The sequence below is a fragment of the Notamacropus eugenii genome, chromosome 5 (assembly GCF_028372415.1).
Source record: "Notamacropus eugenii isolate mMacEug1 chromosome 5, mMacEug1.pri_v2, whole genome shotgun sequence".
Classification (NCBI taxonomy): Eukaryota; Metazoa; Chordata; class Mammalia; order Diprotodontia; family Macropodidae; genus Notamacropus; species Notamacropus eugenii.
Genome location: NC_092876.1, coordinates 61,633,993 through 61,660,146, shown reverse-complemented (window position 1 = coordinate 61,660,146; position 26,154 = coordinate 61,633,993). Strand labels below are relative to the sequence as shown.

At 49.5% G+C, this 26,154-nt stretch overlaps 1 protein-coding gene across 3 annotated transcripts in view; it reads left to right on the top strand.

Annotated features, from left to right (window-relative positions):
* The window catches only part of RAP1GAP (RAP1 GTPase activating protein), a 45,421-nt gene that overhangs the window by 4,139 nt on the left and 15,128 nt on the right, over positions 1 to 26,154 (top strand). Inside the window, exons 1-14 of one of the 3 annotated variants that reach the window (XM_072609197.1) lie at positions 6,051 to 6,316; positions 9,778 to 9,813; positions 10,795 to 10,842; positions 12,284 to 12,322; positions 14,953 to 15,138; positions 18,714 to 18,817; positions 19,176 to 19,254; positions 19,875 to 19,928; positions 21,400 to 21,483; positions 22,032 to 22,132; positions 22,472 to 22,601; positions 23,604 to 23,759; positions 24,314 to 24,385; positions 25,059 to 25,145. In XM_072609197.1, the coding sequence (XP_072465298.1) occupies positions 6,242 to 6,316; positions 9,778 to 9,813; positions 10,795 to 10,842; positions 12,284 to 12,322; positions 14,953 to 15,138; positions 18,714 to 18,817; positions 19,176 to 19,254; positions 19,875 to 19,928; positions 21,400 to 21,483; positions 22,032 to 22,132; positions 22,472 to 22,601; positions 23,604 to 23,759; positions 24,314 to 24,385; positions 25,059 to 25,145 (1,251 nt within the window). In that variant the 5' untranslated portion in view covers positions 6,051 to 6,241. Of the gene's footprint in view, positions 1 to 6,050; positions 6,317 to 9,777; positions 9,814 to 10,794; positions 10,843 to 12,283; positions 12,323 to 14,952; positions 15,139 to 18,713; positions 18,818 to 19,175; positions 19,255 to 19,874; positions 19,929 to 21,399; positions 21,484 to 22,031; positions 22,133 to 22,471; positions 22,602 to 23,603; positions 23,760 to 24,313; positions 24,386 to 25,058; positions 25,146 to 26,154 lie in introns of those variants that run through there. The other 2 variants (XM_072609198.1, XM_072609199.1) reach the window with 2 other exon arrangements.

Here is a 26,154-nt window from a genome sequence, read left to right as displayed (position 1 = left end):
AAGTCACCTATTTCACTGAATTTCCATCTTTTCCCTGAAAGATTATGTTCAATTTTGCTGGTTAGTTGATTCTTGGTTGTAATCCAAGCTCCTTTGCCTTCTGAGATATCACATTCCAAGCCTTCCAATCCTTTAATGTAGAAGCTGCTAAATCCTGTGTAATCCTAACTGTAACTCCATGGTATTTAAATTGTTTCTTTCTGGCTGCTTGTAGTATTTTCTCCTTCACCTGATAGTTCTGGAATATGGCTATAATATTCCTTGAAGTTTGCATTTGGGGATGTTTCTCAGGAGGTGATTGGTGGATTCTTTCAATGACTATTTTGCCCTCTGGTTCTAGGATATCAAATTTCTTTGATAATTTCTTGAAAGATGCTGTCAAAGCTCTTTTTTTTTAATCATAGCTTTCAGGTACTCCAATAATCCTTAAATTATCTCTCCTGGATATATTTTCTGGGCCAGTTTGTTTTTTCAATGAGGTATTTTACATTTTCTTCTGTTTTTTCATTCTTCTTTTATTTTTTTTATTTTGTTAGACTGACTTTCATTGTCTCATGGAGTCGTTAGCTTCTACTTGCCCTGTTCTAATTTTTAAATAATTATTTTCTTCAGTTAGCTTTTGTGCCTCCTTTTCCATTTGGCCAGTTCTACTTTTAAAGGAATTGTTTTGTTCAGTGACTTTTTCCCCCTCATTTGGCCAGTTTTATTTTTTAAGGAATTGTTTTCTTCAGTCAATTTTTGTGCTTGCTTTCCCAAGCTGTTGCCTTTTTTTCATAATTCTCTTGCATAACTCTCATTTCTTTTCCCAATTTTTCTTCTACCTCTCTTACTTGATTTTAAAAATCCATTTTGAGCTCTTCCAAGAGGACTTTTTGGATTTCAGACCAATTCGTATTCCCCTTTGAGGATTCATATGTAGGCATTTTGACATTATTGTCCTCTTCTGAGTTTGTGTTTTGATTTTCCCTGTTGCCATAGTAGCTTTCTTTGGTCAGGGCTCTTTTTTGTTTTTTACTCATTTAAAAAATTTGGGCTGTTTTCCTGGGGTACAGGAGGCACTGTCCCAAGCTTCTTGCACTGGGGGCCAGAGTTCTGGTCACTGAATTTCTGCACTGGGGGCTCTGAAACTGGAGGTTTGCCTACTGCACTTGGATGGTCCAGCCTAGTCATGCCTATGTGTCTTGGGTCCTAGGGCGGGCAGTTTGCCTAATGCACTGGGGCTGGAGGCCTCACAGCTGGCCTGCTGAGTTCAGTTGTGATTTGTGCTGTGCCTAAGAGCCTCCCACTGGCTTGCCTAGACACTCTTGCACTGGACTGCCTTTCCTGAAGTTCTTCTAAGTTATATTGGATTGGAAAATTGTTTCATTCCATCTTTTTGTGGATTCTGTCTCTCCAAAATTTTTTTAGAGGCTTGATTTAGCATTGTTTCTGAGGAAAACTGGGGAGAGCTGAGGCAACTTCCTTCTCTCTGCTCTCTTTGACATTCTATGTTCTAAGGGCCCTCCCAGCTCTGATATTCTATGTTCTAAGGGCCCTCCCAGCTTGACATTCTATGTTCTAAGGACTTTCTTAGATGACATTCTGTGTTCTAAGAGCGTTATCAACCCTGACATTCTGTATTCTAAGGGCCCTCCCAGCTCTGACATCCTGTGTTCTCAGGTCCCTCCCAGCTCTGACATCCAATGAACCTAAGAGGTTGGAGTCAAGGTGGACTTTCCCTACCAGTCACCCAGGGTCAGAATGTGGAACATTGTCTAAACTCCTCAAGTCCCAGCCTGGGAGCACTGTACCAGTGATGGAAACTCAGTTCTTTCTGTGAGGGAGAGTTTTGAGTGTCCTAGAGAAAGGAGCTGGAAGGAATTCTCTCTGTGCCATGGCATCTAGTCTTAGGTTGTGTACAAAGCATGTGATCCAGTGCTCTCCCTTCTCCACCTTGTTGGTCCTGGGGATGTGATGGTGACCACTGAAATGGTCACCAAAATGCAGTCACCTTGCTTGAGCTGCCAGTTCTGGCATCTGGCCCTGGCTTCTGCATGGCATAGACAGGTTCAGGTGAACAGCGCCAGGTGTTTGCAGCACGTATTGGGCCTAGAGCAAGGGAAAATGCCAAGGCCATTGATTTGATTGGGAATTGGACCTTGGCAGGCAGCTTTGCCTCCCCTGCCCCTGCTGTTCCCTCTGCAAGGAGGAAATTAAAGAATAACCACCAGGTTTCCAGAAGGACACACACACATCACAAATCCTCCTAATCATTGTGGGGGTTTTTTGGAGGGGAGCTATCTCTGTATCCCCAGTGTTTAACTAGTACCTGGCACATAGTAGGCATTTAATAATTGCTTGCCAGGAGTGATGGCTTATAATCCCTCCTGCTTGGGATGCTAAGGCTGGTGGATTGCTTGTGCCCAGGAGTTCTGAGCTGCATTAGAGCTAAGGAAGAATATCCACATTAAGTCTGCCACTAATATGATAAATCCCCATGAGTGGAAGGTCACCAGGCCCCCTAAGGAGGGACCCAGCCCAGATCTGAAATAGAGCAGGTTAAAGTTCCCATGAAAATCAATAGTGGGATCAACCAACAAATGGCCAACTCATCTTGGTGAGATAACAACCTTCAAAAAAACCATTAAAAAAAGGCAAATAGTGAATAAATGAAGCAAAGACAAGAAAACTGCATATTGACTTGACTCGATAGATCACATGACCTGGATTCTGTTCTGGTCTCTGTCACCAACAATGTCAGGGTGATGGCAGAGACCAGGAAAGCCCTCATGCAGAAAGTGGGATTTGACTTAAATCTTAAAGGAAGCCAGAGAGTCCAGGAGGCAGAGATAAAGGAGCAAACCGGCATATGCTCACAGATAAATATACTCTGATACAAGACACATACTTCTTATATAAAATATAAATTCACCTTGTGTTTTTTCATGTTTTTGTATATTTTTGTTATCTTCCCCATTAGATTATAAGTTCACTGAAGGCAGGAACTGTTTAATTCATGTCTTTGTATTTCCAGGCTCTAACACAGTGATTGGCACATAGTAGGTACTTAGTAAATGTCTGTTGATATGTGTTTGTTTATGTGTGTATGTGTATGTGTGTATATATATGCACATGTATACATATACACAGAGATGAGTTCATATGCACAGGTTCACATAGACATGTATGCAGGGCCAAGCATGTACATATATGTGCATAAACACACAAAGAGACTCTGTCTCATAAGTATATCCATGCATGCATGCCCAAAAGCACAGTGTATAATGGAAAGATCACTGAACTTGGAATTATGCAACCTGGATCCTCCCAACTCTAACACTTCCTAACTGACCATATGTTTTGGGGTGAGTTGCTTCCCATTCCTAGGGGTCTCAGTTTTCCCATTTGTAAAATGACAGAACATGGATGCTACCTCCCTCATCAAGCTGTTGGGAAAAACAGCTCTCGAGAAAGGCTTGCTTCTGTCCTTATTATTGATCCATGAGACACAATCACAATCACACACGTGCATGCGCGCGCACACACACACACACACACACACACACACACACCCAAGCACACCTGCCCCTGTTTGCTGGATGCTCAGACACCTTCATGCTAGCATGGCTCGCCCCTCCCCTTGGGGCTGTGTGGGAATGCAGGACTTTCTCAGGGCTGTATTTTGATAGGTGCCCGGAAGCACTTGGGTCTAGGGAGCCAGTTGTGTAAATCAATATTTGCTGTTGTTAATTATTAAAACCAAAGCCGGGTCTATGGCTGGAACATGCATCTCCGGAGTTCCTGCTGCCACCAGCTCCCTGGGCCAAAGCTCTAGCCAAAGCCAGCTGGGCATCCCAGGGGCCTGGCTCCAGGGAGCTTTGGCAGCTCTAGAGGCTCTGGCAGGTTCTTCAGGAGAGCCTTTGAGCTCTGGAGACCAGACTTGGGTGCAGCCTTCTGGGACAGTGGAAGAACCTTAGGATTCCTTGGCAGTGTGAGGGATGCTTAGATACTTCCTCAACATCTCGGGTATGGAGAGAATCCCAAGTCCCTCTGTTTCTGAGCAAGACCTTTACCTGACCAAGGATGTGGAAGACTGCTTCCTGAACTGGCACCATCTTGAATCACTATTCAGACTCATAGATCCTAGAATATATGAGGCCCTAAAGCATAGACTGACAGAAAATCATTATCATCATCATAATAGATGACAGGATTGTTCAGAACATTATATGCGTTATCTTATTTAATGACATAGAATGTCACATAGAGCACAGAATGTCAGAGCTGGGAGGGACTTTTAGTGTCTTTAGAAGCAGATCTGTTTCCTTCCAGTTCTGTACTCCTTGCCCATCCTTTCCAGAGACTCTGTACAGGTAAAACTCTGTAGTTATAGATGACTGGGAGCATCATATCTTAACCAATTGCCAGAGGGTTGGAAGGTTCCTAGAACTCAAGCCATCAGGGAGGGGAAGGGCAAGACAACCTGAATCCAGCTGGGAGGCTGCTGCTAAACCTGTAATATAGTGAAAAGAGTGCTGGATTTGGCACTAAAGGACTTGGGTTCCAATCCTGACTGCCATATACTACCTGTGGGATTCTTTGAGCCTCAGTTTCCTGATCTAAAAAAAAATAGGATTGAACTAACTAACCTCTGAGGTTCCTTCTACCTCCAAAACTGTAGTTCTCCAACAACCCTCCTCTTCACAAACTTATGGTAGAAGTGAATGGGAGAGTGTGTCCCCCTCTTCCTCTGGGAGGCAATCAGGGTTCTGATAACTATTTTTCCTCTAATCTGCTTCTGGGAAATAGCCATGACCTTAATCCTTCTTTGGGCTTCAGTTAACTATTCTGGAATGGAGAAGGGAGGGTGAGTGAGAGAATACAGCATGGTGTAATGGAAAGACCACAGGACGGGTGCCACCGACTTCCTGTATGAGACTAGACAAGTCATTTCCCCTCCCTGGGCCTCAGTTTCCAAATCTGTAAAAGGCAGGGTGTAAACTAGATGATGTCTTAGACACCTGGTGGTACAGTGGATTGAGTGCTAAACTGGAATCAGGGAGACCTGGGTTCAAATGTGACCTCCCACATTTACTAGCAGCATGACCTTGGGCAAGTCACTTAACCTGTCTGCATCAGTTCCTTCAACTGCAAAATGCAGGTTAATAATAACACCTGCTTTACAGGATTGTTGTGAGGATGAAAAGGGGCCTTTGCAAATCACTTAGCGCAATGCCTCTTAATAAATGCTGGTGCCCTTCCCCTTCCCCTCTGAGGGCTGTTCAGACTTTGTTCTAATGTCTCTCCCAGCGCGGACATGCCACATGGTAAAATTCCCAGTTCTCTGGTCTCTTTCAAATCCAACAGTCTTATTAATGACATAGAATGTCATCAAATAACTAATAACAAAAATAAAATAAAAGATGAATAATAACAATAAACAGCTAATTCGATTTAAGAGAAGCACTTTAAAGGTGACCTCATTTTACAGATAAGCAAACTGAGGTCCAAGGAGAGGAAGGGACCAGTCAAAAGGTGCCTAGTTAGTAAGGGAACAGACTTGGGATTCAAACCCATGTCTTCTGAGTCCAAATCCATTTTTCTGTGCTGCTTTATTACTGACAGCTAGAATGAGAAGTCTGGGACCACAGACCTTCTGGGGGAGGGAAGGTTTAGGGCATTTAGGAACTCCCGTTGGGCTCGGGATGGGCTCCGCCACTTCGGAGATCCCTCCCCGCCCTGACTTTCCGTGTTCTGAAGTTCCTTCCACGCCCTCCTCGGCTGCGGCTGTCTGTGCCCAGCTCCGACATGCACTGACCCTAAGAGGAGAGAGGCAAAGTTTGGGAGGCCGGACTGTCCCACTTTCCGGAACCTAGGGAAGCAGTTAGACAGCGGTGCTTGGAGATCGCGCTGTCCGCGGCGCGGGGCGGGTGGGCGGTCGGAGCCAGGCGGGACCAGGAGCGGTGGGGCCGGCTGGGCCGGGGGCGGGTCCGCACCGCCCCTGCCCGCCCCTGCCCGCCCCTGCCCCCGCCCCGCGCCGCCCGTACCTGCGGGCCCGCCCCTCGATCCCCCTCCCGATCCGGCCGAGCCTCGGCAGCGCCACTGCCCAGCCCGAGCCCGAGCCCGAGCCCGAGGCCGGAGCGAGCGGGGCTGGGGCGCCCGGGCTGCCGGGGCCAGGGCCGCGGGAGAGTTGGCGAGAGCGGGGGCCGGGGCGCGGGCGGAGGGGCGGCCAGGGGCCGCGGGGGCCCGGGGCCGGCTCGGGATGGCGCAACCGTGGCCCCCGGCGCCCCCAGCCCGGCCGCGGAGGGGCTCGCTGCCCACCGGGGCCGCCTGGCAGGTGAGTGGGGCCTGGGGCTGGCCGGGGGCGAAGGCGAGATCGGGCTGGGGCGGGGTGCGGGGCGGGGAGGGGTGGCACCGGGGCAGCCCGACCTGGGTGTTTGTGTGTGTTTGTATGTGCTTCTGTATGTGTGTGTGTGTGCGCGCGCGTGTGTTTGTATGTGCGTGTGAGTGTGTGTGTTTGTGTGTGTGAGTGTGTGTGTGTGTGTGCTTGTGTGTGTCCGTGTCCATCCAAGCACCCCAGAGGGAGGTTTCATCTGTGGGCTGCCAAGGGGTAACTCCAACCCGGAATCCGTCCCCAGAACTGCTCTTCGGTATGGGAATTTTGCTGTCACTGAGTGTGAGAGACCCTGACGCAGTACACACTTAAAGTCCTCCAGGCCGGCTTGTGTATCTGTGTGTGACTGTCCAGAACTGCATGATACGGTTTGTGGGGGGATTACACCCCAGTTGTGAAATTGTCTTCCTGGGGTTAGCTTGACTTAATCACTGCCACTGTGTGTAACACTCTCCCAGGGTGTGTTGTCATTGTGTTGGCGTGACTATGAGCCTGCCTGTGTGTGTGTTAGAAGCTGTTACTGTAAATTGAACTGAATAGACTCATAGAACTGTAAAATGTCACAGCTGGGAAGGCCCTAAGAACATAGTATGTAAAAAGTGGGAAAGATGTTCCCGGTCCCCTCCTTGGACCCCTGTAGGTGAGGACCCTGAGGTGCAGACTCCTCAGACTACATGGTAGGTGGAGGCAGAGCCCAGGTTTGGCCCCAGTCTCCTGCCTCCCAGCCTGAGGCCTTTTTCACTCCTGGGCATTGTGGCCTCTGTCCACTCATTTTTGTGCCCCTAACTGGTTGACCCTAGGTTGTGTGGCTGCCCTCCCCACTCGCCAGGATTGTGAGGCTGTTGTTTGTGCCCCCAAAAGAACTGGAGACATGGGAATCGTGTGGCTGTGCTTTTGACTCCTTTACAGTGTTTGGCGTTGTGTGGTCCAACGTATGTGCAGGGGGCACTTGGTTCTGGTGCCATAATTAGGAGTAGGACTGTGCATTGGTGGGCTCCCTCCTCCTGTCCCCAAAGCTTTTCCCCAAGGAGAAACTCCTGTAGGGTTGTGTCTAGATTTTGTATTATCTCAGTGTATGTGCTGATGTATGTAGAGTTTAGACAGGGGAGGGGTAGGTGTGTGACTGTAGTGTGCCCTTTTCTGAGTGTATGTAAACATGTTTCTCTGTGTGTCAGTATATCCCTGTGTGTGTCAGTGTGCCCCCTTGCTGGGGTATAAGTACATGTACGGATGTACTGCCCTTCCACCAAGGAGTACAGAGCACAGGGCCAGTGGTTGGGCATTGGCAGAAGATTAGGGCACTTGCCTGGGAAAACTTGGAAAGCTCTCCTGGACCAGCCAGCTGGAACTGCCTTCCCTTCAGGAAACCTCACTATGCTCTGTATTGGCACTGTAGGGGCAGGAGCTGGCAAACTTGAAAGCCCAGCCTGGAAGTGGCAGAGCTTAATGCCACATGTATGTGACTATAACATTCATCAGGGTGGGTTCAGGGGAGATGGGGGCAACAGAGAAAGGAGGGTTTGATTATAATTTAATGTGTGTGTGTGTGTGTGTGTGTGTGTGTGTGTGTGAAAGAGAGAGAGTGTGTGAAAGAGAGAAAAGTATGGCAGAGAGAAAGAAAAAGTATGTGTGTGAGAGAAGGGGAGAGAGAGGAGGAGGGGAGGGAGAAAGAGAGAGGGAATGAGATAACTAGAGCAGGTATTGATGCTGGGTGTGGTCAATCGCAGCATCTTCTCTTTGTATAGAGAAACAGAGGGAGGGTAGTTGCCATAAGAGACTTTGTTGTGTTACCATCACTTGCACTGGGGTCTCAGGATTCACTTGGAAATGAGGCCCTTTCTAGCAGAACTGTGCCCATGGTCACCAGGGAGTCCCCACGATTCCCTAGATTGGGCCACGACACCCTTTGGGAATGGGGACTTCCTGTTCCTCTTTGGTGTCCACATGCTACATCTGACATACTCTTGGCCCCTTTCTGAAAGCGGTGTAGCACTGTTCTAGGTGTGAGCAGGATATGGTCTCCAGTGGCTGCTGGTGTTAGGGCTATTGTCTCCCTCTCATAAGATTTAAGAGAATGAACAGACCTTAAAGATTACTTCATTTTATAGATAAGCAAACTGAGACCCAAGGAGAGGAAGAGACCAGGCAAAAGTTGCCTAGTTAATAAGGGAATAGATTTGGGATTCAAACCCATGTCCTCTGAGTCCAAATTCATTTTTCTGTGCTGCTTTATTATTGACAGCCAGAATGAGAAGTCTGGAACCAGGGTTTGACCCTCTCAACACTTGGGGTTAGGGGAGGTTTTGGGAATTTAGGGAACTCTCGTTGGGCTAGGGATGGACTAGAATGGAGAGGATGTGGCCTTGGCTCCTTAAACAGGGGGATTCCTTTAGTGTAAGGTCTCTTCTCCTAATTTTGGACTGAGAAGGATATCAACAGGGAAGTCAACCCCAAGAGAAGTGAGCAGACAGTGAGAGCTCACCTACACTTGCTAGAGGAGGGTGTAGACTTGGTGACCTACTCCCAGTGGGTAACACTAGGAGTGACCAGGTTCTGGAGTTAGAAGACCTGTGTCTGTATCTGATCTCCCCTGGAAAATGAGGAATTTGACTAGTTGGATTATGAGGTCCCTCTCAACTCTGAGATTCCTTGAGGTGGTAGGAAAGAGGACTGGATTTGGAATCAGAGAATATGGGCTCATGTTCCAGATCTGCCACTAATCCCCATGTGACCTTATGCCAGGCATGTAATTTCTCTAGATCTCAATTTCCTCTTCATTAAGAAAACTTGGAACACAGAATACCAGAACAGACCTTAGAATATAGAATGTCAGAACTGGGAGAGATCTGAGAACACAGGATGTCAGATCTAGGAGGGACTGGGATAGTCTGTTATAACACAGACTGTAAAATGAGGGGATTGGAAGATCTCTCAGGGCCTTTTCAGTTCTAAACCATTTAATTCTGTGACTCAGTCAACTCCAGAGGCACAGAGAGGACCTGGACCCTTGACTCTTTTTATCCTCCACAGCTATGGGGTATGGGCAGAGAAGTCCCAGAGAGAGGTGCAGCTCATCCGAACATGGCATCTTGGGGCAGCTGTTGTGGCTGGTGTCAGTGGATGGGGGGAACTTGAAGTGTCCAGAGAGACATGGACCCAGCTAGGCAAACTTGCCTTTGTGCTATAAGGGAAAAAGCATTGCATCTGGACTCAGACGCCCTGGGCTCTAATCCAGCCTTTACACTTACTTCCTGTGTTACTTTGGGCAAATCATTATCTCCTTGGGCATCTTGTGTAAAGTGAAGGTGGAGCAGATGGCCTCTTTGATCTTGGCCAGTACTAGAACTGGGAACCAGTGATTTTATGACCTGACCCTGCCCTTCCTCCTGTTTTCTCTGTTGCAGAACTCAGACTTGTTTGAGATGATTGAGAAGATGCAGGTGAGTGGTCAGCCTTTTGGATCTCTGCTGTGGAGCTCTGGAGGGGTGGGGGAATCCTAGACATCCTGCTCTGATACTCTTCTCAGCACAGATCACTAGGGTTTCCTCATGTCCTCATGTCAGGAGGCAGCAGATCTCCCTGTTGCGGGTGAGTCAGGTCATGTCCTAGCATGGAGCAGTGCCCACGTCAGGCTGGTGGGTTCCAGGTCCCAAATCCCTCATCTCCATCTCCATCCAGATAGTCCTTGTGTCTTTGGAGTCCTGCAGGGCTTAGGGCCAGCTCTTGCTGTCTCTAGGCCAAGGTCTCCTCCAGCCAGGGTCCCTTCTACCTGGACCCGCTCCCCATGGAGTGAGAGCATCACTGGTTGGGAAGAGGCCTTTGAGTTTATCTAGTTTATCTCCTAACTGAAACATGAATCCCCTCTACAAGAACCCTAATGAGTGGGCATCTAGCCTCTGACTCAATACTCCCTATAACGAAGAGCTCTCTACCTGTGAAGACAGCCCAGGCTGTTTCTGCTTAACTTTCACTGGTCGATTGTTCTCCCTTTGGAGGAGCCCAAATCTAGCTCCCTGTGATTCTCTCCCCCCCCCCCCCCCGCCCCCGCCCCGCTTTGTTCTTCTCCTTCCCTTGGAGGGCACAAGGAACTCTATTTCTTTTGTATTGTGGTGTAGTGAGAGAATATTGGACTGAGTTCTAAACACAGGAATGCCACCAGTAGGCAGTGTGGCTTTGGCCTCTGGGCCTTAGTTTTTGCTAAGTAGCCTGACAGAATTCCCTCCCAGCTCTGACCTCCTGTGTTCTAAGGACCCTTCCAGTTCTGACATCCTGTGCTCTAAGGGACCTTCTAGCTTTCACAGTATGTGGGTCTATTCACAGACATATACTTTTAGATACCCTGTCAGTGTATTGGAAGGAGATGAGAGGTCTCCATCTAGAAAAACTATCAGGGTCATGACTGGTAACTCTTCTCTTTGCAGGGAAGCAGGATGGATGAACAAAGATGCTCCTTCCCTCCACCTCTCAAAGTAAGTCCCAGCCCTCCCTGGGTAGATGTGTGTTAGGGGTGGGGAAGGAACACTGGGCTGTTCCTGTTCCAGGCAGATGCTTTCCTGGATCTCAGGATCTTGACCTCAAAAGTGATTCTTCAACACCACCATCCCACTCACCAGGTTATTGACCCTTTATGCATTTGTGTGGTACTTGGGGGCTTCTTTGGGCAATAGAGGGTGGGGATAGAGATAGAGATTTCCAAGGGAGGGAGGGATGTGTACCTGTGAATGTATGGACAGTGTTTATCAGCTGGCTTCTAATCCTATTCTAAGAGCATTGGGAGTCAAGAGGGCAGCTTAGGGGCTGAGGGCTGATTCTCCATGTTTTCAGAGTCTTCCTAGCTCTGACATCCTCTGTCCTAAGGGCCCTCCCATTCCTGACATTTTGTATCCGAAGGGCCCTCCCATCCCTGACATCTTGTGTTCAAAGGGCCCTCCCATCCCTGATATCTTGTGTTCTAAGGGCCCTCCTATCCCTGACATCTTGTGTTCTAAGGGCCCTCCTAGCTCTGACACTGTATTCTAAGAGCTCTCCTTGCTCTAACATCCTGTGTTCTAAGGGCGCCTCCAGCTCTGACACCCTGTGTTCTAAAAGACCTCCCAGCTCTGACATCCTGTGTTCCAAGAACCCTCCTAAACATCAAGAATCCCAGCTCCCTCTGTCCCTGACAACACTACCTCATTCCCTGTCAGGAAGCATTTCTTCTACCCTTAGGACCTAGAATTCCATATCCAATCACACTTACTGACTACAGAGACATTTGAATTCAGGTCTCCCAGGGCCAAGGTCGCTCTTTACCCTGGGAGCTCCTACTCTCACAAAGTCAATCCCTACTGGGAAGACTCCCTGGGGGATGATGGCCCACCCAAAGCCCACCTCCCTGGTCACCCCTGGTCACCTGAGGTATAAGAAACTGATCCCAACAGTGAGGTGTCTGACCCAGTGTCCTGTCCTAGGTGACTCCAGAGACATGCCAGCTTTGCCATCCTTCATCTGTACCAGGGGTGGGAAGGAGTGTGGTTGGCCTGGGGACTGGGCTGTGGCTCTGCAGAGCTGATAGAAAGTCAGATTGAGGGAGGGTTAGACTCCCAGAACTCTGACTTTGTGATTGTCCCTTCTATCCCATGTAACTCTTCCTGTGCAAAGGGTCAGGGATATGAGCTTAGCCCTAGTTTGTCCTGTATGGGTGCCCATGGCAAACCCCTGCCACTTTCTAGGCCTATAAGAGAGGAGAGAACAGGACACTTCTTGCCCTCTACCTTCACCTCTGTACCCCTTTCTCCCTGCCAATACCTAATCTATCCCAAAAAGCTGGACAGGTGAATCAAATGATTATAAGATGTTGGGTTGTGAAAGACAGTAGTAGACTTAAGGCTAGTAAGTCTATCTCACTTCTGGCTTGTTTGTGTTTTGCAGACAGAAGAGGATTACATCCCATATCCCAGTGTCCATGAGGTGATCCAAGACAGCTACTCTCCCTTCATCCCTGGAAGTGTCCCCTACCCCCCCTTCATGATCTCTCCCTCCCCTGGCAGAGCAGATCACCCTAGCTAAGGGTCCCTGGCAGCTCTTGGGGACCCCCTGCTTCATGATCTTTCCCTCCCCAGGAGAGCAGACCACCCTACCTAAGAGTCCCTGGCAGCTTTTAGCAAGAAATCAGTGGATACCTAGACCTCATCCCAAACTCTGGGGCCGCAAACCACGTCTCCCAGGTCACCCTTATCTCCCTTTTCCTGTTGGGTTTTGGCAGGCAGGCCTGGCCTTTGTTCATTCAACAAGTGTTAATTCTGCAGCTACTTTGGGCCAGGCTTTGTGCTGGTTGATGGAGGCACAGAAATTAAAAGAAAATAGTGCCTGACCTCAAGAAGCTTACACTCTGCAGGGAATGTGCTGTAGCAATAAGTATACAGATAAATACTGGGACTGGAGAGGGGGATTAGAAATCAGGAAAGCCCTTATATGGGAGATAGCTAGGGATTCTAAGAGACGCTAGTTCTAGATCACCACCTAGATGTTCTAAAATATAAAGGAGAGGAGGGTGTGCATTCTAGGCATAGGGGATCCCTGTGCTGGAGGTGGAAGGAGATAGAGATTCCCATGTGGGAAACCACAGGGTTTGGGGCGGGGGAAGAGTCACTGGTTTAAGGCTTCTGAGGCGTTGGAGGGGTTGGATATCCCATGGAAAGAGGACAAAAGTTAAACCAATTCCAGTCAGGCAGCAAGCATTTACTTTTTTTATTGCCAGGCAAGAACTGGGGATACAGAGAAAAAAGTTAAGTTGTCATTGTCCTCAGGGAGCTTATATTCTAACAAAGGATGTAGAAATAACTAAATCTGTTTAAGATACATAAAAGGCAGAGGCAAGGTTGCAGGGAGTGGAGATGGGGGTGGGGGAAGCTGGGAAAGGCCTGTAGAAAGTGGAGTTGAAGTGGAGTCTTGAAGGAAGTCAGGTAATTCTAGACTTGGGAGGCAAAGGTGTAGAGATGGGAGATGGAGCAATATGTTTGAAGAAATAAATACAAAAAGGCCAGTGTAACTGGATCATGGGGTACATGGAGGGGAATAAAGTGTAGCAAGTCATATTTTGAAGATTTTTTAAATTACTAAACAGAAGAATTTATATTTGATCCCGGAGGAACTAGGGAGCCACTGGAACTTAATGAGGAGAGAGGGTGACACTTTTGAAAATCCCTTTGGAGGCTGTATGGAGGATGGATTGAGGCAGGAAGAGCCTTGGTGGGGTGGGGAGATCACTTAACAGGCCAATTCAAGAGTGGTGGTGAGATGCTGAGCTACAGCAAGGGTGCTGTGAGGGGTAATCATAGGAGAGATTTTGTGAAGATTTTGGGGCAGATTATGAGTGTGGGAGAGGTGAAGAATTTTGGATGAAGTGAAGGTTTTGAGCCTAGGTGACTGGAGGATGGGGGTGCCCTCTGCACTAGGAGAGGCTTTGAGGAAGATGGAGTTCAGAGTTCATTTTTGAACATGTTGAGTTTAGGATGTTTGGGGAGATGGATAAGAGGCAGCTGGAGATGTGAGTCTGGAGGTCAGGGCTGGATAAATAGATCAGGGAGTCATCTATATGATGATGAGAGCTAAATCCATAGGGGTGGATGAGATCATCGAGACAGATAGTATAGAGAGAGATGAGAGAGGACCCAGGACAGAACTTTGGGAGGCATTCATGCCTAGTGGGTGAAACATGGGTAAAGGATTAGCCATGATGGTGATAGGTTCTTCAGACTGAGGTCTTCTTTAAGAGAGAGAGCGAGATCAGGGTCCCCAGAAATCAGCCTTTTTTTCTGTCTTACTGGTCCCTCTAGATGACTCCCACTGTAGCATCTCTGCCTCCGGTAGAGACAAGTCTCTGGGGACTGACCTTGGATGCAGGGAAGGGAATAGACAAGGCTTCTCTGGTCCTATGCCTAGGGTGTGTTGCTCCCAAAACCTCTGAAGAAGAATTCTTGGTTTCCCTTCTGGTTTTTTGGGGGGTGGTTTCAGCCCCAGAGAATTGTAGGTGATACCATGAACAGCTGGGTAACACATGGAAACAGACCCAAGTTGAAAAGAAGCCCAGTATAGGGGAAGGAATCAGTATTCCTTAGTCAGAAGCCCTGAATTGGAGCCCTAGACAAATCACTTGTCCTTTCTGAGCTATGGTTTGCTCATCTCTAACATAAAGATAATAATAATTAAATAATAAATAATTCATACTAATTAACACACTCATGAGGTTGTTGCCAGGAAAGCGCTTTGTAAATCTTGAAGCTTTCTAGAAGCAGGAGCTACTATTACCCCAGTAATTAATGATGGTAAGAGCGGACATGTCCTTAGCTCTTTAAGGTCCACAAAGCCCTTTCCACGTTACCCCATCTGAGCCTCTTAATAGCTCTGGTTGTCCCCATTTCACAGTTAGAGAAACCAGGGCTCAGCCCAAGCTTAGACAGTTAGCAAGTATCTGGATTAGGATGCGAACCCAAGCCTCTCCTGACTCCAAGTCCAGAGCCATATGTGCAGTTGGCTGCAGGGAGTGGTGCTGCATACAGATGCTGTGTGATGCTGACTGACCCCATTGCTTCTTCCAGGTCCTGGGGCGTGAAGGGCCCTTCCCCCTCATCCTGCTGCCTCAGTTTGGGGGTTATTGGATTGAAGGCACCAACCATGAGCTCAGCAGCATCCCTGAGACGGAACAACTCCAGTCCCCCACGTCCAAAGTGAAGCTGGAGTGTAACCACATGGCCCGGCTCTACCGGAAGTATTTCTTAGGCAAGGTGAGTTAGGTGGCTTGAGCCGACCTTCCTGTCAGGTCATTTAACTGAGAGGGATGGCAGGACAGGCTGCCAAGACCTTGACCTTCTGGGGTGTTGCCCTGTGAGGTGCCCTGGTGGTGTTCCCCTTGAGCAACAGGAGGGCCTGGAGCTCAGAGCCAGCTTCCTCAGGACAATAATGGCTCTGAGGGTCCTGGGGTGGGGTGGGGATGGTAGAATAGCCTTTCAGGCCCATTCAGATTCTGATTTCTTTGGGAGGGTATCTTGGTGAGCTGAGAAGGAGTCAACAGTGTGATCTGGTGGCCAGGAAAGCAAATACTGCCCTGAAGAGGGGTATGGTGTGCTCTGCTGTGGGCAGACTGTCTGGAACTGGAAGGGACGTCAGATGCCATTTAGTTTAGCTCACTGATTTTACAGATGAGGAAACTGAGGCCCTGGGAAAGGAAGTGACTTACCCTAGGCCACACAGGTCATGAGTGGACAAGATTGGAGCTGAGATGCCGAGAACATCCCCTGGAAGGAGAACTGAGTATGTTTAGCTTGGAAGTGACCTGAGCAGGCTGGGGGAAGGGGAGACACATCAACTTCTTCAGGGGTTAAATTCTTTCTGCTTGACCTCAGAGGACAGAACCAGGGGCAGAGGGCCCAAGGTGCAAAGAGGAAGATTTAAGCTGGAGGTCAAGAAAAGTCCTCCAAATAATTTAAGCATCCAAAAGTGGCTATCTCAGGGGTAGAGGCCCCTAGGGCCCAGGAAGAACTTTCAAGAGGCCATCACTGGGAGATGGATTCAAGTCTTCCCTCTGACCTTCTGAGCTGGGTGGCCTGGAGCAAATCACTTTATCTCACAAAGTTTCAGTTGTAAAAGGAAGGGATAAGAAAAATCCCTTCTGGCTGTGACATTCAGCATTATAGGCTTTCTCCCAGCTCTGACACTCTTTTCTAAGACCCTCCAAGCTGTGACATCCTGTGTTCTAAGGGCCCTCCCAGCCCCAACATCCTGTGTTCTGAGGGCCCTCCCAGCTGTGACATCTTGTGTTCTAAGGGTCCTCCCAGCTCTGACAGCTTGTGTTCTAAGGCTCTCCGAGCTCTGACATACTCTGTTCTAAGGTCTCTTTCAGCTCGGACATTCTGGGTTCTAAGGGCCCCCCAGCTCTGACATCCTATGTTCTTAGACTGCTTCAAACCTGAATGGTTGATGTTTTACCATTCCACATTCCCAGTCTCTTCTAGGTGGGCCCTGAGCTTACCTTCAAAGGAGGGTTAGTATTTAGATGACTAGAGGAAGAGGGAGGATCTTCCAGGCTTTTGCCTATTCAGGGGCGGGGAATGGAGTGAGATCTGGAGCCATATCCTCGTGGGTGGAGGGATGTGGGAATTCTGCAGACACTATAGTGACCACAGCAGGCTCTGCTTGGGATAGAGTGGAGACATGGAGGTGGTGGGGGTTGGGGGAGAGGGAGGACAGGCTGACCTTGGACTCTTTGGTGTTGATGCCAAGGCAGCAGGTGAGCCAACATCACGAGATTCTGAGCCCGCCCATCCCACTACCTCCTTCTACTGGCTTCCCCCCACCCCCAACCTGGGCCGTGACCCACTGCAGATCCCGGGAGGGAAGGAGGTAGCCTCAGCTTAGGTTCTTGAACTCAAAGTGGCCTTCCCCTTAGAACAGTCAAGGCCTCCCCAGCAACTTGTGGTGGCAGGAGGTGAGGGGGCCAGGGGATGTGTGGTGGAGAGCAGGAGCAAGAGCACTGTATTTTTAATCAGATACTTTCCCTGGTCATGTTACCTCTGTGACCATAGGCAGCAAGTCATTTAACTTTTCTGTACTTCAGTTTATTCTGTAAAATGAGTGAACCAGACTAGATGACCTCTAAGGTTCTTTTCTGATCTAAATCCTTTCCTCCTAGGACACTCCCCTGCCCCATGCCTAGAGAGAGGTTCATGTTTAAACAGGAACTCACTTCCGGGCCGATTCCTGGGGTGGGTGTTGGCCAGGGGAGCCGGCTGCACTTGCCAGGCTGGGCTGGGCAAGATCAGGGGTGTGTGGAGCCAAGGGCTTCCCCTCCCCGATCCTTGCCTTTGGGATGGCCTCCTGGGATTGGCGGGGGGAGCCCTCTTGCCTACCCACCAGTCCAGGAACCTTCTGCCCACCCCATGAGCATCTCCCGACATTGCCTCCAGAGGCTTCTCTGTCTGTTTGGGTCATGTTCACTTCCTCTAAGTCATCCACTAGGCCTGCACCTCACTGGGCTGGGCTTTGGGGTCAGCAAGTGACAAATTCATCATCAATCTCCAAGACTTGTCTGAGAGCCTACTATGTGCCCAGCGCTATCCCTGCCCACAGGGGAGGACCCAGCCGACCAGTCATGGTGACGAGACATGCAGAAAACAATTAGGCCATGATTCATTATTAAGCCCTGTGATGCCTTCTGTTGGTACTGTAGAGGTACCCTGAAACTATGGGGGTGGAGGGAGAAAATTCCTGGCTTTGGCATTGTCAGGCCTAGGGCCCTGGCTCCTCCACTGAAGTCACTTAACTCCGCCAGACCTTGACTCCATCACCTGAACTAGGTGATCTTTGTTCCAGCTCTAAATCTATGATCCCAAGAAAGATATATGCCTCTCTGGTCCTCAGTTTTGAGCTCTATAAAATGAGGCAGAAGTTGAACTAAAAGAATCCAAAAGCCCCTCCCAGCTGCAACATTAAAAATTAGTGTAGGAGGCAGCTAGGTGGCACAGAGGACAGAGTACCAGCCCTGGGAGTCAGGAGGATCTAAGTTCAAATGTGGCCTTAGATTAGCTGTGTGACCCTGGGCTAGTCACTTCACCCTGTTTGCCTCAGTTTCCTCATGTGTAAAATGGGCTGGAGAAGGAAATTACAAACCCTTCCAATAGCTTTTCCAAGAAAACCCCAAATAGAGTCATGAAGAGTAAAACATGACTGAAAAATGACTGGACTGAGCAGTCTGATAGCAGAGACAGCATGCCTCCTAATAGAGGAGACCAGGTGCAAACAAGGTATAGATTCAGGACAAATTTGGCAGTTAACATGGTCTCTTCTGATAGGAAGTAAGCTCCTTGAGGGCAGGGACTATGTCTTGTTGACCTTTGTTTCACCATGGCCTAGCATACAGAAGCATTAAATAACTACCTGTGGACTGACTGACGAGTACCTAGGTGACCTCAAGAAAGATAGGACCCTCTCTGGGCCTCATTTGTGAATTGAAGGGGTTGGAATAGGTAGCCTTTGAAGCTCATTCCAGCTTTAAATCTAGAGTCCTCATATGTGTGTCCCTCCATGTTTAACCCCTCTGAAGATGTGCTTGAACATGGCCACTCCCATGGGGAATGAGAGGCTTCTAGAGGTAGTGAGCTTCCTGTTCCTGGAGGTCTTCCAGGGGCAGCTGGATGCCTGTTTGTTGGGAATGCTATGGTGTGGGTCAGATCACCTCTGGGGTGTTTTCTAGCTCTGAAATCCTAGGAAGAAGCAGAATAGATGCAGGCAGGTTGGTTCTTGATCTGATTCTCCCTCTTTGGCACTGAGTCCCCTTTCCTCCATCCATTTCCCTTGCCCCTAGGAACATTTCAACTATTATGCCCTGGACACTGCCCTGGGCCATCTGGTGTTCTCACTCAAGTATGATGTAATTGGGGATCAAGAACACCTCAGGTTGCTGCTCAGGTGAGCTAGGGGCCCAGGATGATGAAGCCTGGGGTGGGGGAGAGACCTTGCTAGGCAAGGGGAAGGGACTGGGAAGTCAGGAAATATTAGACCTAGACCTGAAAAATCAGGAGCCCCACTCATTCATTTTACAGGGGGGAAACCTGATGCGCCCCAAAGAGAAATGTCCAAGTCACATAGAGAACGTATTACACTATGGGAATTAGAATGCAGGACTTGGAACTCCCAGGCTAGTGTTCTCTCCGCCATACCATGTTCCACTCAGTCTGTTCTTTCTATCCCTCTCTGGGCCCTGCTTCCCACCAACTAGGCCAGACTCGACCTCCTTCTGTTTCCTCACTCTGTTCTCTCTTCCCAGGACGAAGTGTAGGACCTACCATGACGTCATCCCTATCTCCTGCCTCACAGAATTCCCCAACGTAGTCCAGATGGCAAAGGTTTGACCTCCCTGCCTTCTGACCCTCTGGGCTACTACAGGCTCTGACCGTGGGTGGACCAGGCTGGGGAGGCAGCTGCCCCTCCTGCCCATTCTGGCATGTCCCTCCATGTTTAACCCATCTGAAGATGTGCTTGAACATGACCACTCCCTAATCTCCATGTTCCTGATGTTACCATGGCAGTTTGTGCACTCAGACATTATAAATCCACATGCCCTCCCCTACCTCATGTTCTTACATGCAGGCACACACATTGGCATGCTCTCACATGCTCCCCCCATGGCTATACCTTCCCACATATCCAGCCAAGCCCCTATCTGTATGTTTGCAACCCCTCTGTATCACTCCCTATGGCTACTCTGTTCAGGCCCTGGATTTCAAGCATTGATTTCAAGCATTCCTCTAGCCCTGGCTAAGGGGCACCCTCGGGTCAGCCTTTGTTCTCAGCACTGGCCAGTCCTAGCCCACCACTGTCCGAACTTGAATTCTCTCTTGCATGCTAAGCCAGCTCATCCAATGTAACAGGAGGGCCTCTATACCCTGCCCAGGCCCCTCAGTACCCCTGGCCTCATCTTCTCAGGGTCCAGCCTCACAGGGCCTCCCTTATCTTCTCCTTGCAGCTGGTGTGTGAAGACGTAAACGTGGATCGATTCTACCCAGTGCTTTACCCCAAGGTAGGAGTGACATTTTGGGTCTTGTCCTCATTGCTGGGGAGTGAGAGCTGAGCTGTCTGATATGCTGGGGGCAGGAGAAGCCCCTCAGCTCTCTGCGTATTAGGAAACATCATGGCCCTGAAACCCCAGCCTCCTCTGGGATACTAGTCAGCTTCCTGGGATTCCCCAGATTGGGAGAAGGAGATAGTGATAAGAAGGGACTGACTGACCCCAGAGCCCTGACACCACACTTGTCAGCCTAGAGTGAATTTCTGGGGGAGGGTGGGGTTGGTTGGGCAAAGAAATGTTGTTCTGGACATTTGCCCCTAGCTGCTACCCAGGCCTGTCTTGCCAGTTTAGTCAGCTCGAGCATCACAGAAAGGTCTCTGTGTAGGACTCCAGGTTCTGTCTGAGGGAAAAAAGATTCCTCAGAGAGAAAAACTGGCTCTGATTTTGTGCCTAAGGGTAGGCCCAGAAAGAAAGCCTCTCCTATAAACACACTCTAGAAATGAATGCTATAACTGGGAGGACTCTTAGAACACAGAATATCAAAACTGGGAGGGATTTACGACACAGGATATCAGAGCTGGGAGGGGGCCCTTAGAACACAGAATGCCATAGCTGGGAGAAACCTAGAACACAGAATGTCAGAGTTGAAGGGATCTTAGAACAGAGAATACCAGAGCTGAGAGGGACCTTAGACCATAGCATGTCAGGGCTGGGAAGGCCCTTAGAACAGAGAATGTTAGAACTAGAAAGGACTCTAGAATAGAATGTAGGTGCTGGAAGGAACCTTAGAACAGAAAAGGATTCTTGAAAAGAATATTGGAGCTGGAAGGGACCTTAGAACATAGAAACCAAAAGAGAATGACATATTTCTTTCCTTCAGGGAAATGCCAGCCTATGTGGTTAGAAATAAGAGCCTTAGGCACCAGGCAAGGTACTTTAATGGTAAAAATGTGCAGTCCAGGCTGGAGGTGCAGTTGGAGCTCTGAGAAGAAAGCATGAAAAGGGATATGGATGCGTAGGTGCTCTTAACCCCAGAGGGCAGAACTAGGAGTTACAGTGCAGGAAAAAGGAAATAGTTGCCAGGAAGAAGATTTCAACTCCGTGTAAGGAGAAATTTCTGCCCACTTGGAATTGTCCTGAAGTCGAATGACCAGCCCTGGAGGTCAACGTTTTCCATCTTCCAGGGGAGAAGCAGGACGAGCAGCTGCTGGAAGTATAGTAGAGGAGATTCCTGCTTAGGGATAGAAGGGCCCAGCTCTCCCAGGAGGTCTCCAACTCTGGCATTCTGTGAATGGCCAGGGAAGGCTTCCTGGAGGAGTGACCCAAGTTGGGCTGGAAAAATTTGATCAGGAAGAGGGGGAAATGGAGGGTGTTTCAGGGAGGAGAGAGTGCCATGAGCAAAGGGTAAGAGGTGGGGATGATCATGGCCTGTGTTAGGAAGATCTCTTTTGAAGAACACGCATTGACTGTCTGCTTTTCCCAGGCCTCCCGCCTCATCGTCACCTTCGATGAACACGTCATCAGCAATAACTTCAAGTTTGGGGTCATTTACCAGAAACTCGGGCAGGTGGGGCTCCCTGGACTTTGCTGAATCAACCTCCCGCCAATCCCTGGGGGGACTTACCCTCACCACCCCCCAGGGCAGGTGACCAACCCAGAGACTCCAGGATTCTCCAGCTGCTGGGTCCGTCCCATTGCCTCCCACCTTAGATCATAGACTATAAGAGCCAGAAAGGACCTTAGACATCATCTAGTCCAGCCCACCCCCACCCCATTATTTTATAGATGAGGCTAATGACTTGCCCAAGGTCACACAGAGAGTCATTGAGAGAGCTGGGACTAGACTCTAGGCCTCCCAACTCCCAGCCCATGCTCCTGCTCTGGTAAATGGCTGCCTCCTTGTTTCCCTAGGGGTTCCATAGAGCTCCCTGTTGGGTTGTGGGGGTGACCCAGTGACCTCCAGGCTTCCCCAGCCCAGCTTCTCTGATCTTGGGGGATGCTGGCCTGTGGTGTGTTCTGGGTGGGGGGAAGAGGGCTTAGGGAGGTGGGAGGGCAGTAAGAGGGATGCTTCCTGTGGTTGGCTGGCCCCAAAACCCCAGCGCCATGTACCTGCAGACCTCTGAGGAGGAGTTGTTTAGCACCAACGAGGAGAGCCCTGCTTTCGTGGAGTTCCTAGAATTCTTGGGTCAGAAGGTCAAACTACAGGACTTTAAGGGGTGAGTTGTCCTGGCTCTGTCTTTTAACCCACTGTGTGACCTTGGGTGAGTAACTTCCCTCTGTCTCCTCATCTCTAAAATGAACAGATCAGACCAGCTCATCTCTAATATCCCTTCTGGCTCCAACATTCTATGATTCTCGGGAAAAGACAATGGGGGGATGGATTTGGATAGGGGAGGGGAAGGAGAGAAAATATCGTTCTTCAGGAATGGGAGGGGGACCCTCAGGGAGTAGAGCCCCTCCATTCTGGCCTTGGTGGGGTCCTGAGGGCTGGGAGCCAGCCTAGCTGTGGAGATCAAGTCCAGCTAAGCCAGTGGGCTGGTGTCTCTGGATGGCAGGTTCCGGGGTGGCCTGGATGTGACTCATGGGCAGACGGGAACAGAGTCAATCTACTGCAACTTTCGAAACAAGGAGATTATGTTCCACGTGTCCACCAAACTGCCCTACACAGAGGGGGATGCCCAACAGGTAAAACATGGCCCTTAGTCTTTAGCCTCCTCCAGCCCCTCTATGAACAGGTGTCCTATTTCTAGGCATTTTAAACTCAAGACAAATAGGTTGTTTTGCAGAAAAAGCTAAAGTAGGTGCTATTTCTTTTTTTAAATCACCTAGATGGAAAGTCATCATGTTGGTTTATAAACTGAAAATAATGTTGTATAACTCACAGGATAAGCTTATCACTGCCTCGATTCCTTCCTTTGTTGAATTGAGAGGGCTGGATGGTTGGTCTTGAAGTCCTGGTCCCCTTCAGGCTGCTCAAAGGGCCCTTCTAACTCTGACGCTGTTTGGTCTATGGTTCTGGCACTCTATGTCCCAAGTGTCTCCCAGTTCATGATTTTTTTGATCTAGTTCTAGGGAGTGGAGTTCAGTAGAAAGGGCTTTGTATGAGTCAGAAGATCTCAGTTCTTGACCTGCCACTTATAAGCAGTGTGGCTATGGACACATCTACAGTGGAGTGGGCTCCGAGTCAGGAAAATTTGGGTTCAAATCTCCCCTCTGACTCTTCCAAATTAAGTTTGATGGAGAGAGTTTCTCATACTGGGAGTTCCCATGATTCCATAATCAGAGCTCCATTGTACATTATTGTTATGTGTATTTAAGTATTATTATGAGTTGGTTCATAAAGTGATCCTCTTTGGGATATGTTGAAATATGAAAGACAAGGAAAAAAAGTTTAGGGAGAAAGATTCTTTTTTCCTCTTTCAGTTTCTTGAGAAAATCAAAGTCCTCAGGGAAGAAATTTGAACCATCTTGAATTTTGGCCCCTGTGCTACCCGTCCCACTCCCATCCTCTAGGTCTCTAGCACCCAATCCCTATCTCCCTCCATTTATCCCCTTGCCCAGCTATGGCTGTGACTCCCTAAATGCTAGAGAGTGACATCCCTTTCCCACCCCCCTTATGAACCTGTTGCTGCCGGCTTTGCTCCCCCAAGGCTCCCCACTCAGGGGCCATGGGGGCCCTGTGCTCAGTTACAGAGGAAGCGGCACATCGGGAATGATATCGTGGCGGTGGTCTTCCAGGATGAGAACACGCCCTTTGTTCCTGACATGATTGCTTCCAACTTCCTACATGCCTATGTGGTGGTGCAGGCGGAGGATGCTGGCCCCAATGGGCCCCTTTACAAGGTGAGGGGGCTCCATGAGGGACCCAGGGCCTCTGCCTACAGTCCTGGGTTAGGGCAGGGAACAGAGGAGATGGGGTCCGAGCCCTGGCTTGGCCACTCACTTTCTTTGTGACTTTAGGTAAGCCATGGGCCTCGTTTTTCCATTTTATATAATGAAAGGATAGGATTAGGTGATCACTATGATTCCTCCCAGCTCTGACATTCTGTGTTCTAAGGCCCTCCCAGCTCTGACATCCTGTGTTCTAAGAGCCCTCCCAGCTCTAATGTTCTAAGGATTCTCTCATCTGACGTTCTGTGGTTCTGTAGTTCCCTCATGCTTTTGCCCTATAAGGGTTTCCCAACTCCCAGGCCTGCCCCTTTCAAATCCTGCTCCTTGTGTTTCCTCCTGCTCCAATGGAGAGAGTAAGGAATCCAACCCTATCACCATCCCTGACAACCCCCCTCCCCCACAGTTGGTTGGGCTAATCCCATGCCCCCATTCCAAGGGATCCCTAAGGGGGTGAAAGGAAAATGATGGGCAGAGGGCCTAGAATGAGGGGCTGCTCTCCTCTTCAGGTATCTGTTACTGCCCGAGATGACGTTCCCTTCTTTGGGCCTCCTCTTCCGGACCCTGCCGTCTTCAGGAAGGTGAGGAGGGCACCCTTTCCCCTTCTCCTCTCCTTCCCCTCCCCTCTCCTCAGAGGAGGAGGCCACAACGTCTAGGTTGTTTGGTTTTTTTTATTCTGTGTATGTTGGGGCAGGAGGTGGTGTCTTTTTGTCTGGGTACCAGACCCTGTGACTTTCCTCAGTAATCCTGGTATTCCCATGGGGCAGGTGGAGGAGCCCAAAGGCTGTGGGGGTTTCCAGCCCTTGGGGATTTCTGAGGTGCTTTTTTAATACCTGGGGATCGTTGAGCTTATCACTTCCAGTCTCAAGGCCTTCACAAAAGGTCAGAGGAGGCTGTTGGCTCTGATGGGGCCTGAGATCCCTTCCCACTCTGAATCCTGAGGTCCTGGGTTGTATCCAAGAGACCCAGGTGGGGAGGGGCCCCATGCAGAGGTTGCAGCTGATTTTCACCAGCACAGATGCATCACCTACAGCTCTCTGAGAGGATCCTGGGGCCAGGAATTCATGGCTCTGGGCCTCCTTCTCTCCCTTTCCTTTTAGTCTGGTGTACCTGGTTCTCCCTTCTGCCCACGTGGTTCCCTCTCACCATCATCTCCCCACCCTTACCTCCCATGAGTTCCTTGCTGTGCTCAGCTAACCAATCTCTTCTCTCTCTCTGTTTCCCTCCCACCCTCCCACCCCATGGGGTCCACAGGGCCCTGAATTCCAGGAATTCTTGCTGACAAAGCTGATAAATGCAGAGTATGCCTGCTACAAGGCAGAAAAGTTTGCCAAACTGGAGGTGAGAAGCCTGTATCCAGATGTGTCCAGCCCCCAGTCTGGGCTAGGAGAGATGGATGTGGGGGTGGGGAGGGAAAGGAGGTAGGACTGAGTGTGCTGGAAGGGAGAGACCTGGGGAGGGAAGGGACAGGGCTTGTGTCAGGCATTGGGACGGTGAGGAGAGGCCTGGTGCAGAAAGACAAGAACAGCTTGACCTATGCAGGAAAAATTAAGGTGACATTTCTGGGGCCCTCAGCTTAGTACCAGACTCTGCCTATGTCATTTTTTGCCCCTGATCCATCCCTGAAGTCAAGTCCTCACCAGACTGTAAAGGGTGTCTTGGCAGCCCTCAGCCACTTCTTTCTGGGCCCTCCTCTTCTTCACTCTCTAGACCATGCTCTCCCCCTGCAATGCTTTCCTGAACCCTTTGGGTGTGTCCAGCCCTGTTCTAGGGTCCATTCAGGCTATAGAGAGAGAGGACTTGACATGCCCTGCCCTCAAGGGGTCAGGGTCCGGGTGCCAGCTGGCAAGAGGACTAGCTAAGGAGCGAGAAGGTAGTAGCACAATATGAACCAAGATTGGATGGATAGTAACAGTAGCTCTCAGCAGAAGGGAGCTGTCGCAGGTTCTTCAGTTGGGGAGGGACCTGATAATAATAACTCACACTTATATAAGACCATATGGATTACAAAGCCTTTATCTCATTTGGGCCTCATGCTTGCCCTGGGAGCCACACTTTCTTACTCCTCCCTTTCTGATAAAGAATTCCAGACCCAGCAATCTAAGGGGATGTGCCCAGGGCCACACAGCAGTTTGTGGCAGAACTGGGCTCCTGATTCCAAAACCACTGCACTTCCTACTATACTCCCCTGTGGAAGGACAGTCAAGACAGTAGACAGCTCAGCAAACATTTATTAAGCACCAGCTTAATATTAAGCACCAGGAAAGTGCATTTTAGAGGGATTTCCTGGGAGCCACCTTTGGAATGCCTGGCTCCCTCTGCCTTCCTTGTCAGAACCCTCTTCCTGGGA